Consider the following 13867-nt stretch of genomic DNA (forward strand, 5'->3'; position numbering starts at 1 on the left):
GGTGGCCATAATCCTTCTTAATGTTTATCCACTGGCTCTTCTCAAATCAAACTCTTTTTTCATGCTATTCAGTTTTCTTTGGTTTGCTCATCTCTGACTCAACATCTAGATTGTGTTGAAATTAAGCTCCACTGCTGAATAGCATGGGTAGGTATTAAATGGTTTTGAGTTTTGCGGCCAAGACTATGCTTCTCCCTCAAATAACTCTGGGACTATTGTGCTGCTGGCTTCTGCCTTGGGGTGCCTATTACCATGGGATTCCAGAAGTTCCCCATGCATTCATTCAACTCTTTCTGAGAGTCCTTCCTCTTTCTGCAGGGTGGACCTGCCTTATATAAGGCATATAAAAGGACACAATTTTCAAGTTATTTCACTGATAGTTCTTCCAGAGAGGGAGAAGGTTTTGATGGATTGACCCAGTTTGGAATATATTCCAATATACAAAAATCCTGATATTAGATTAGAAGTCAAGAATGTTGCATTCAAGAAGTTTATGATTTCTATGTATCATCATTGGAGCAATGACTTTGTTTTACCCTAGTTTATGATCATTTTGTATTGACAGATCTATTATCCAGTGTTCCTCATTTCATGGATTAGCATTTTTGTTTTATATTATTTTTATTAAGCTCCTCCTCTAATGTTGTTTGTGCTAGGATTTTCCCTGAGATTAGAATGGTTTTAGACCATTTTAGAAATGGAATATCCCCTAGATGACTGCGGAATCTTTGCTATGATGAGTGTTGTTTCTTGTAGACTAGATTGTTTTCCTTTAAATATATAGGAATGCCATTTTTAGATTTTCAATGTATAGTGAGTAGAGAGTGAGTTGAGTTTGGCCTTGGATTATTGTCTTGGTTTTCTTGCCACTTGGTGTTCCAGAGATTTAGCAGAATTCTCACTTCCCTCTTGGTTTACCTTCCTGACCCAAAGTTTCTTTTGTTATAGTGAACTCAGAGATATTAACATTTTTTTATTATTATTAAATAGAACTGGGATTCTTTTAAAGCATATTCTAAGTTAAACATTTTTCTTATGTTTTAGGATCTAAAAGCATTGCATTTACATTTTAATTCTGAACTTCAGTCACCAAACAAGCCTGAATGAGGCCTGACCCAGGAATATATGGAATTATGCTCTTCTAGGCTAATTTCTTGGGTTTCCTCTTCATTATGTCCAATATTACCTTTAATCATATTATTAGCCTTAGAATTTGTAATTCTATTGTTTCAGTTCCCTTATTTGAGATGGGGAATCTTTGTTTGGACCTGTCCATTCTGTATAACCAATATTGAAGCTATTGCCAACCTCTGCCTCAATTCTGGATAGTCTGGTGGTACACTATGGGCTCTGGACTTTTCTGGTGTCTGTCTTTTCCTTGCACAATCCTTACTCAAGGATTGGTTCTAAATTATGTTATGACATCATGGATCAGAGTAAGATATTGGAGATAGGTCTGTTCTCAGGCCTCCTGTATGATTACCCTCCCCTAACAATGAATGGCATTCGGGTCTTGAGTTTTTTCTGACTCTTGGGATTGTTCTCAATATTTTGAATGTCTTTATATATATAGCTATGCTTGGGAGCAGATCTGACTTTAGATACCTGATTAGTGGAATTCATGCTGACTTTTGGCAGTATTATTCATAGACCTGTCTGACTTCAGAATCATTTCTAGAATTTTTATACAAGATTTTCTTAGATCCTCTCTCTGTCACTACTGGCTTTTACATTTTCCAGAACATGTGCCAACTTTCTTGGTATAATTTCTTCCTGGTCTCTATCACACTTTTTGATCAAGTTCTGGAACTTATTTCTCTTTCTATTTTGTTTTGTTTTGTTTTTTTCAAATATCTTCTGGGTTTTTTTGGGGGGGGGAGAGCTGGACTTTTCTATGACCTACACAGAGAAATCTTAAATAGAGTCTCTACCAAGGTTTTTCTTCATTAAAAACTCTATAAATAGCATTGTACATCTGAGGTTGCAATAGGTAATTAATCTACCAGGGTCACATATAGTAAATACTTATGCATAGTCTTGAAATCAAGTATTCTGATTCTGGTTCCCACATACCTTCCAGGCTATTGCTCATACCACAAAGTTTTTGGCTAAAAAGCAAAAGAACATAAACACCAATAAAAAAATAAGCATTGTAAGGATATTTAGCTAATCATTTACCATGGCAAAATTCAAGAATCCTTGATCAGTTATGACTTTGAAAATGTTCATTTTGGTTATTTAAATAGAAAAATATAGACCATAATGTCAAAAACCATCTTACTCAATCCCATTATTTTTCAAAAAAAAATATTGATGACTAGACAAGTTAACTGACTTGTCCTGGTGACAAGCTAGCTATATTTATGTTTCCTGGCTTCCTATTACACTCTGCCAGGTTGTCTCCCAGAACATAGAACAATTTGTATATTTACCCAATCCACATTTTTATAATCATCCATTATAGAAGAGGATATCAGGAAAAATATAAATGCCCTTAAATGCTGTCAACATTTAAGTAAAGTCATTTCTTATTTACTTTTGATAGGTACTGACAAGCTTACAACTAGCAATCCTCCAACTACCACAGGTCAGTTTGTGAATTAATATTTCTGTTTTTAGATTTTCAAGTTGTTTTCACATATAACAGTGCTTTTTATCCTAATGACAATCTTGTGGGGAATGTGAGAAAAGATTTATTATTCCATTTTATAGATGAAGAATTTACATACTTCATATATTTATATCATCCATATAGAAGATGATATAAGAAGATATATAATTGTCCTTAAATGCTGTCAACATTTAAGTAAAATAATTTCTTATTTACTTTTGACAGGTGCTGACAAACTTACAACTAACAATCCTCCAACCACCACAGGTCAGTTTATGAATTAATATTTCTCTGTTTTTAGATTTTCAAGTTGTGTTCACATGTAACAATTCTTTTTATCCTGATAACAACCTTGTGGGGGAAGTAAGAAAAAGATGTATTATCCCATTTTATAGATGAAGAAACAGGCACAGGGTATTGATTTGCACAGAGTTGGCATTAGAATTTAGGTCTTCTGGTCCCCATGATCCCTTGCCATTTTTTTTCACTCAATAAACTATATTGTTTCTCACAAGAGAGTGAGGGTCTAACAGCAGAGATAAACATGGATAACAGTAAATAAGATTTAATTTCTTCTCACCAGGGGAGGAAGAGAATAGATTGCCAGCAGGGAACAATTTCATTGTGTATATGGGAGCATTGCTCCCATCCTGTTGCCAAGGCCAATACATGGTAGATTGGCTTTCAGATGGATGTGGACCTTTGAAATAGCTTTCACACTCTGATTGAAGGCCCTGATCCCTTCAGTACTCAAACTTATATAGTGTTTTAGATAAGTGCTATCTGGCACTAATAGGATACTGCCCCATCATCCACATGAAAAGATAATACTATGCCCAAGATTAGTGAAATGAAGGTATTTTCTAGATTGCCTAATCAAAAGTGAGTAAAGGGGCTGGTACATAAGGAACTTGACTCTGTTTCAAATCAGCAAGAAAGTTGGAGTAGGTAATACCCAGTCTCTGGGTTTATTAACCTTCATATATATGCATCAGACTAGTTTTCAATAGCTCATAATCTTGAAAAATCTAGACAGATGGACTACATTAAAAATAGGACTAGTATTAGACCAAGAACAAGAGCATATATTTACATGATAGCATAAAACTAATTGAAAAAAGGAATTCAACCTTTATTTCTTCAAAAAAAATGACTATTGGTTTAGGAAAAAAAATTTTCTAATATGACTTTTCTTCCTTCTCTCCTCTCTCCCTGCCTCCCATACCTCAGAACTGAAGCTGTATATTTACAATGTAATTGTCATTACTATTCAACTTATTCTCATTTTTATGGAGATTATTTTATCATTATTTTTCTCATTCTTCTAATCTTTGATTTCAATGTAGGATAGATAGAAATGGTCCTGGGACAAGTTGTTCCTCCACAATGCTTCTTTTATATTTAAATCTTTGGACTATTGTAATGGAAATGTACAAAATAACTGATTTTTGTTGTTGAAAAAAAAGTATGGGGATGTAAGTTATTTTCTGTATCTAACCTGTAGATGGCTCTCCCTGTGGGGCATGGCTTCCTTTCAAAAGTCTGTTTTGTGCTTCCCAGTGGAAGATGGTTATATGCCTTGAGTTTACTCACCTTCTGATTGTGACAACTTTTATATACAAAAGGAATGAATCAAGTGTTATGCTTGGTCTCAGATCCATTTGCTCAGATCCTTGTAAAAACTTAACTCAGATCCCGCCATTTTTCTCTCACTCAATAATTCTTATTTCCTAGTCAAGTTTAGTTAGGCAAGTGGGTTCTCTCTAGAAGGGATTCATTGCTCCATTTCCCCATATTTGTAACTACTAAAAAAGTAAAAGAGCTTCTTCTTTTCTGTTTTTCTCTCAAAGCACCTTGATATCCTTCTTTCTATCCTTTTATTTCCTTCTTTCCTTCATTTCTGACAAAGTAATGACCTTTCTTCACTATATATGTACCTGATCCAATCCCTTTCTGCCTTCTCCAGAAGGTTTCAGTCTTCCTTGAATCTTCAACCTGTCCGTATCAACTTTCAAACAGGCTGAAGTCTCCAACATCCTAAAGAAAAAAAAAATCATTACCTTACTGCCCCTTGGGTGGAGCAGTTGAGAGAGTGCTGGGCCTAGAGTCAGGAACACTTCTTTTCAGGAGTTCAAACCCAGCCTCAGACACTAGTTGTGTGACCCCGGTTTACCTCAGTTTCCTCCTCTGTAAAATGAACTAAAAAAGAAAATTGCAAATGACCCTTATCTTTGTCAAGAAAATTCCAAATGGGTTCATGAGGGTTTAACTAGACAACAGCAACAAAACTATTCCTCAAACTATTGTTCTTTATCTCCTTTTTCCTTCTCACTCAAATTCTCAGAAAAAGCTGTATATGTTTGTGGCCTTCACTTCATCTCTTCCAATTCCTCAACTCTTTTCAATCTGATTCCCTACCTCATTCTTCAGTAGAAATTGCTCAAAGTTATTATAATCTCTAAACTGAGAAATCTGCTGATATTTTTCAGTCTTCCTTCCCCATCTATTTAATGTATTTGATACTATTGACCTAGATCTTCCTGGGCTTTATTGATAATTATGTTGTTATTGAGTCATTGTTTGGTTATTTTTAAGTCATGTTCAACCCTTCATGACCTTATTTGGGTTGGGGATTTTTTAGCAAAGGTACTGGAATGATCTATCATTTTCTTCTCTGGCTTATTTTACAAAAGAAACAGGGTTAAGTGATTTGCTCAGGTCACACAACAATTAAGTATCTGAGGTTGAATTTGAATTAAGGGCTTTCTGACTCCAGGCCCAGGACTCTATCCACTGTGCCAACTGGATGCCCTTAGAAACACTACTTTCCCCTAGTTGCCCTCATATTTATCTAAATATTCCTCTATTTCATTTGCTGATTGATCATCTATCCTGCCTTCTAATTTTAGATGTTTCCCAAGATTCTGTCTTAGTCTCCCTTTGTTCTTGTCTACACTCTCTCTTACTGTTCACAAGGGTTGAACTACTATTTTTATATGTGTGACTTCCGGCTAGATCTATGTCCGGTCCCAGTCCTACATTATCAGTCCATACACTGAGTTCCAGTCCTACTTCATAAATTACCCATTGGATATTTCATGTCCAAAATAAAATTCATTATCTTTCCTTCTAAATCTACCTTTTTTTTTGCAAAATGCCTATTTCTATTGAAAGAACCACCATTCTTTTAGTATACCAGGTTCCTAAACTTGGGATTATCCTTTACTGTTGGGTATGTCTCACCCAACAAGGCCACATCAATGCCCAAATTTGTTATTACTACTTCCTTTTTCTCTTGTGGATACACACTTCTCTGCTCACACAGCTACCCCCTTCATTCAAGTCAGTGACCTCTAGACCTGCACATGATGCATACAGAGTTAACAAATGAAACATAAAAATTGATGAGGCTGCAAAGAGAGAACATAAAGAAAGAATAAAATAAATCTCAAGAAGTATATCTATAGTAAGGGGGCAAGAATGAATAAAAGTGAAAACAGAGGAGAGGTAAGCCAAATGTAAGAAGAAACAAAAGAAAATTCCCTAATTGTAAAATTCACTGTTGCAAACTTACTAGGTTTTTTTCCAAACATTTCCTTTTTTTTTAACTGTTTATGGTTTATTTTTCTTTTTTTATAATTAGGTCATATATAACATTAACACAGGAAGGAAATTTAGTCATATAGTGGTAAATGAACTCTGGAGTTAAAAAAAATTTCTTGTTCTAAATTTCACCTCTGATAAAAATCTATCTGCATTACTTTCAAGGGACAGCTAAGTTGTAAGGGGATAGAGCACTAGAATTGGAATAAGGAAAAACTGAGATGGGATCCTACCTCAGATATTGTGACCCTGGACAAGTCACATGAATTCTTTCAGGTTCACTTTTCTTCATCTCTCAAAAGCAGGTTTGAGGTAGATCAAGTATACTTAACTTGGGGGTCTATGAACTTGTTTTGTTTTCCACATTTTGATAACTGTATTTCAATAGAATTGGTCCCCATGTAATGCTATGTATTTTATTGTTATGCATTTCAATGACCAAACAAACATTAAAAACTCCTGGGCTATATATGACTTCTTAAGTCCTAATTCTGAACCTATATTTAAAAAAAAAATTTAAATAAGAGAAAACTGAGACTGAAGGAGTTCATCCATGGCTTACAGTTAATTAGTAGTAGATCTGGGACAAGTATCTTGAATCCTTGGCAGTAAAAGATCAAATCAAAACTGAGCCCCTTGTTTAAAGCATGTTTTTGTTGCATTGACAATTTTACTTGCAGCTTAATTATTTGCCTTTTTTAACGATTCCATAGAAAAATAGTCCAAAATAAGGTTTGCTTAGTTTGGGATTATCTATTAATTAGGAAAAATGTTTCCAGTAAAACTCTGTGGTAGTTGTTGGGATAGGAGAAGCACTACTCTATGGGATTTTGCTGGCAGTCTCACTCACTATACACTGTTCAATTTTCCAAAATATATAACCATGCATTTGTGATCTCTTAAATGCCAGTTATTCTTTTGTTATTTTAGTTTGACTGGGATCTTTAATCTTTAATTAAAATCATTTTGCCATACAACTTCCTTCAATACACTTTTGTTAAGTATGCCTGACTCTATCTCAGCCCAGTCATAACGAACCTAAAATGGCAGCTAAGTGACATAGCAGATAGATCACTGGCCATGAAGTCAGGAAGACAGGAATTTGAATCCAGCATCTGACAATTACTAGCTGTATGACCTTGGGCAGGTCTCAATCAAGGGCCATCTTTAGTTGTCCTGAATCATATCTGGTCATTGGACCCAGATGGCTCTGGAGAAGAAAGTGAGACTAGTGATTTAGTATAGCATCTCCTAACTCATATCCAATGTATATGCTTGTCATGTCATCACCTCCCCTGATATCATGGTATTCTTTGAAAAACGAAGGACAAAAAACTTCCAACATCATCAAAATGTTACAAACAGACCATAAATGTTTGGAAATCTATATATCATGGACATAAACACTTTTGCTTTCTCATCTTTTAAACTTGAAAGGATGTAAGAATTTTAAAATATATTTTTTAAATTGTTTAATCCCCAGTAGATGGCAGTGATGCTTTGGTTTTGAATTAGAGCAAAAACTAATTTCAGTTCATATTTTTATAAACTTGAAACCATTACTCTTCTTGTCCTTCTGGATATTCTTTTCTTTCTATGGTTTCATGTCACTTCTCTCTTCCAGTTCACTGCCTGTCCCTGACCCATCTGTCTGAGAGCACCCTCTTAGTTTTTCATGCTTCCTCATCCATGTCACTTCCACTAACCCTTAGTCTCCCTCAAGTCTCTTTCTGAGGTCCTTTTCTTTTCACCAGGGTTCAATTATCAGCTCTATGCAGATGATTCTTGGGTCAATGTAGGCAACCCTAATTCCTATCCCAAGGTATAGCAATATATCTTTAATTTCTTCTTGGACCTTTCTGTCTTGAAATCCATGGACATCTCAGGCTCAACATGTCCAAAATATAACTCATTCTTTCTCCTCAATCTGCTTCCTTTAATATAGTATTGTAGAGGATACCACCATCATTCTTGTCATCTAGAATGACAAGTTCAGTGCTATCCTCACTTTTACTCATATCATGTGTTAATCTGTTGCCAAATACTGTCATTTCTGCCTTGTCAACATCTCTTATATCCATTGCCTTCTCTCCACTTATATAGCTGTCACCTTAGCTTAGACATTTTCATCTCAACTATAGTTTTTAACTGGTGTGAACCTGAATGGTCAAATACAAACTTAGGAAGTAATCAAGAGAAGTATAGAGGAGAAATGACATTTGATAGTTGCATCAGATTGTATGATGATAGACTTAATAAAAGGAAGAGGAAAAAAAATGTCCTTTCAGGACAGGCACAGGGATTTGGGAATAGTTCTGCTCTGTTTTGATGCTCTTAGAAGAAGAAAATGGGAGAAATAGGGGGATATATTAAGGAAAGGAGGATGAAGGGGAATATCTCATATAATAATGGGTTTTGATTTGAAGATATTTGAATATGAAGTGGGAAATAGAAGAAGAAAGGGGTAGTAGGGAAATGGGTATCACATAAGTTTCATTTTCATTGAATCTGATGAAGGAATATTGAACACACTCACAATCAAATACACAAAAATATATCATGAATTACATTAATCCAAGGTGATTAATAGGAGGGTCAAGGAGAATGAAGTTTGTAATGAAGGCAAGGCAGATAAGATAATAAGTAAAACAAACTATAGCACTGGCAGGTGGAACGTGAAGGGAGATTAAAAAGAAAAAGAAAGTAACGATCTGATCAAGGTCAGGGCAAGGGGAAGAAAAAAGGAGGAAAAAAAGTGAAAAGAGATTTCCTTTATCATACATTTCTAGCATTAAAATAAACTCAGACTCTTTCATCACTTTCTTTGTAAAAAGATGGGGGGAGGTGAACAAAAAGAGGAAAAAGTACAAGAGAGCAAAATGATGGGAAATACACAATTCACAGTCATAATTTTGAATGGGATGAACTGACCCATAAAATGGAAGATAATAGAATGAATTAGTAAATAAAATCCAATAACATACTACATATTGAAAATTAATTTGAAGCATGAAGATTCATGGAATTAAAATTAGGATCTGGATTATTATACTATGAGTGAACTCTAGGTTAGTAATTTTGATTTTAGGTTGGGAAACAATAAAAATAGACTAAATAAATAAGGAAGAAAAGTATAAGGCTTAAAGGTGTCATATATAGTAAGTTAGTATCAGTATATAATTGTTTGTTTACAAATAATTAAGTGAAAATTATTTGAGTTAAAAACAGAAATAAATAATAAGTCTTTAATGATGACCAACTTCAGTGAACCCTTTTCAGACCTAGATAAATTTGACAAGATAAAGGAGGAAAAAAATTAAGGCCCTGAATACAACTTAAGAAAAACAGAGATGATCGATATCTAGAAATTTTTACATGTAAACAGAAAGGAGTGTGCATATTTCTTGGATTACTTGATACTTTTACAAAAAATTGAATATGTGTTGGGTCATAAAAAAAACTTGCAAATAATTACAGATAAGCAAAAATTTAAATATTCTATGCTAAAAATTGTGTAATAAAATTATATTCAATATAATATACTTGAAGAAAGGATTAAAATTTACTGAACCCTTGATAATTTAGGATGAAGAATTGGTGCCTCAAAGGACAACTGCTACAAAATATTAAGAATTTCATCAAAAAAAGCAATGATAATAAAACAACATATAAATGATTTGGATCTGAAATTTTAAAAAGAGACAATCATCAATCAGAATACTGCCAACAAAACACCAAGGAATAAATTATGAAAACCAAATAAGTTAAAATTGAAAGAAAAAAAATTTGTTGATAAAGTTAGAGCAAAAACTACTAAAACAAATTGCTAGACCAAATGAAGGGAAGAGATATATTTGTATCAAAAATTAATAAGTAGAATTCACTGTTAGTAAAGGAAATCATATATAACTATTATGACAAAAGCTAATAACTGAGTTGAAATTACAAATATTTACAAAAATGTAAAATACCTTGATTCATATAATCATACTGTTTGAATAAGGCAATTCCAGAAGTTAACTTAAAGAAACTTAAACACCCAAGGGTGGGGTGGGGGGAGAGTGAGGATGGATTTACAAGTGAATTCTATCAATCATGTAGACAAAAAATTAATTCAAGCATTGTATAAATTTTCAAGAAAAATAGGAAAGGGGGCGACTAGGTTGCACAGTGGATAGAGCATCAGCCCTGGAGTTAGGAGTACATGAGTTCAAATCCAGGCTCAGACACTTAATAATTACCTAGCTGTGTGGCCTTGGGCAAGCCACTTAACCCCATTTGCCTTGGGGAAAAAAAGAAAGAAAAATAGGAAAGAAAAGGAAAAGATCATTCCAAATAATTTTTAGGCTATCATGATTTTACTACAAAAACCAGGGAATGACAAAGCAAACACAGAAAATAGGAGACAAAATATCTCTCATATGCAATGACATAATATTAAATAAGATGTTAGCAAAAAGGCTACAACATACCAAAAGTTTATACGCAATAAACATGATTGATCCTCTTAATGACAAGAGCAATAAACATCATGTGATTATTTTAGTGAATATACAACACACATTTTTGTTTCAAACCCCCTAAAAATACAGAAATAAAATGATCTTTCATTAATATGGTTAAGTATCCTATATTTAAATCGAGAGTCAGTAGTCTATGTAATGAGTATACACTAGATTTGATATGATCTCTATTATTTAATAAAATGTTAGAAGTAGTTGTTAAAGCATTGGTAAAAGAAAAGAAATTGATCAAATAAATATAGGCAAAAACTTAGCCAAGTTGCTTGTTATAAAAAATCCACATATTTTAATATTAGCAGTAAAACTCAGTAGGAATAAATAAAAAAGAGAGAAAGTGCATTTTTAAAAACTACAGAATAAATAAAAAGTGTGACTTTCTAGCAGGATGTTTCCAGGAACTATTGAATACAACAATAGAACAATGATTAAAGCAATCAAGAGAAATCTCAATAATTGAAGAAATATTACTTATCATTAGATCTTGCCAATATAAGAATAGTGACAAAACTGCTTAAATTATTTTACTTCTCTAGTATCACACCAAACTAATGAACGACTCTTTTAAAGTTATCAAAATAATAATGAAAGATTTAGAATCTTAGTGGAAATATGCTTTTATTATAACAAAGGAAAAATAATAAAATATTGGAAGTCATAAGAGTTTTGCATTTTATTTGGAAAGAAAACGTTGTACAGGAGACTGAGAGATAAATCGTTTCCTCCCTTCACACAGTCATTTTTTTGTTCAAGGAGTGATTTCCTGGGATTAAAAAGTAGCAAAAGGCTTTGACTGTATTGCTCAGAGATCAGTCTAGCCTGGCAGATGTCTCTGATGTGACAGGTTTTATTTGTTCTCCGTTTTGTAGTGTGGAGCTACTATGCTGTTCCACTGCATGTCATTTGTCCTCTCTCTCTTTTGTCCCATCACTATCACCCTGAGGCTATATGATCCCCAAAGAAAGGCTCTAGATCTTTGACGTTTTTATTTATTCTTTTCTTTTCTCAGTACAGAGCATATTTTTGCCAATCTAGTCCAGAAGTTGGAGTAATGTTGATTCAGGGGTCTAGGAATCTAGGCCAGTTATTGCACCTAATCCAGCATCAAAAGTATAAGAAACAAGAATTCCAGGACTAGTCAGATCAAATTTTACTTGAACTTGATGGGATCAGTGGTATATAGGAACTGAGTTTAGAGTCTAATCTTAAACACTAAAGTTGTTTAAGAAGGGATTATGCCCCTGAAATATTGAGGGTCAATATTTCTGTTTTATTCTTGCTACATATGTGAAAAAAAATCTTTTTTAAAAAACTAATCTGCTATTAAGATAATCAAGATGCTAAATCCCTAAAAATTAGGAGGAATATAGTTAATAAGAATTTTAATCAATAGCAGAGAAGAGAGACTCTCCAAGGTATTGGAGACACCTGTTCAGTTGTAGAAATAAGAGGAGGAAGTTCAATAAAATATAAAAAAAAATTACTCTGAATCATGCCAGAATCAATCATGTTACATAGAATCGACTTGCCTTTTTAATAGCAGGCCAGGGAAGTCTGAATTGCTCAGTTGTAAGAACTTTCTCAAACTATTCATTCCTTTCTATTTTTAGTTTGGAGCTTGCCTATCTTCCATTTCTCTTCTTCTGGCATATTGTTTCTCAGTTTTATTAGATATTCTTCCTCTAGTTCTGAGAGATTCACATTATCATCCAATTTGTTTTTTAAGTCTTCCATTCTAAGGCACTTTGTCTTCAAATGAATAACAATCTGAAAATATTGATCTCTTTTTTTTCTTCTCCCAGCTTATCCTTCAGGAATATTCTGTTAATATCATATTACCAAGGGGCTATTATTAACCCTTAAACCATTGAACAAGTACTCGGGAGGCCCATGATTTTCTGATCTCTCATTCTTGGCTAGGGAATAAAGCAATGATAGGAGATAAAGATAGAAATGGTAGCCTGTCATGCCCAGGCAAATCTAGATGCCTCTACACTTTCCCCACAACTATCTCAAATACAAAGTATTTGAAGAGTTTGTTTTGAATTTACCTGTTCCTTTATACATTTCCCAAACAGTTATTGAATGTCTTTTAAGTATGACACTAGAATATATTATATTACACATGCATTTTATTTTTATTGTATCTCCAGAAAAATGAATAACAACTTCAGTCTTTGAACTCTATAAATTACTGTAGACTATTGCCCCAAGATTAATATTAATTTTAGAAAATAGACTTCAAAATATGATGATATATTTAAATTTTCCAATTCAATACTTCAAAAGATCTAAAATTAAATTGTTGTGGATATTTCCTCTCTCCAGACAGATTGAACTTATTTTTTTACTCTTGATGAGTCATTTCATCAACTATGGTCAAATAAAAAATCACTAGTGACTAATCTGCTTGTTATTAAAGCTCTCTGAGTGTAGCTAAGCTGTTTGATAGGACCTTCCATATAGAATTGTGTGGTTCTAGTTATAACAAAATGTCAAAGTAGGATATTAGCATAAGTTGCAAATGTTTTAAACCTAAATTGCTTTGAAATCAGTTCCAAGAATCATGCATTCCTAATAATTAGTTTCCTATGCAGTTGTTTTTCAGTTTTAATTCATTGATTTATCATATATAAAAAATTTCCATTTGAATCAATATACTAATACTATGTACACTAGACCACACTTCGATATTATATATTTAAATTACAAATGATCAGACTCAATATTTAATAGTTCATTCAACAAAGAAATGTACTAAAATAGAATTCATTTTTTCCCCTCATCTCTCTTTCAATAAAATTTTCCCAGTGAAGTGCCTCCCAGGTTCAAAACCATGTGCTGATACTCTAACCTGTATACCAGAGGAACTGTTTTGTGATGGAGAACAAAACTGTCCCGATGCTTCTGATGAAAGCAGTAGAACTTGTGGTAAGTAGTTTTAAGTGTAAATTTATATGTGCTTGTTTATAAATCCATTAATTTATCATCTCTACACTGTACCTCAATCCCTTATTGCATTATGGATCTTGCCCTGCCAAGCTCTTTAGTCTTAGACTGCTTCCCATCATCCACTCACAGATTTTTGCTCCTCACATTTTGGATAAAAAAAAATGGAGAAAATAACAATACA

General features: G+C 33.4%; 1 protein-coding gene across 1 annotated transcript in view; it reads left to right on the forward strand.

Annotated features, from left to right (window-relative positions):
• TMPRSS15 (transmembrane serine protease 15) overlaps nt 1–13867 on the forward strand; it is a 159958-nt gene that overhangs the window by 44217 nt on the left and 101874 nt on the right. The window contains exons 5-7 of the mRNA XM_074210402.1: nt 2322–2343; nt 11553–11578; nt 13546–13665. Of these exons, the coding sequence (XP_074066503.1) occupies nt 2322–2343; nt 11553–11578; nt 13546–13665 (168 nt within the window). The remainder of the gene's footprint in view (nt 1–2321; nt 2344–11552; nt 11579–13545; nt 13666–13867) is intronic.

Source organism: Macrotis lagotis, chromosome 1 (genome assembly GCF_037893015.1).
Source record: "Macrotis lagotis isolate mMagLag1 chromosome 1, bilby.v1.9.chrom.fasta, whole genome shotgun sequence".
Classification (NCBI taxonomy): Eukaryota; Metazoa; Chordata; class Mammalia; order Peramelemorphia; family Peramelidae; genus Macrotis; species Macrotis lagotis.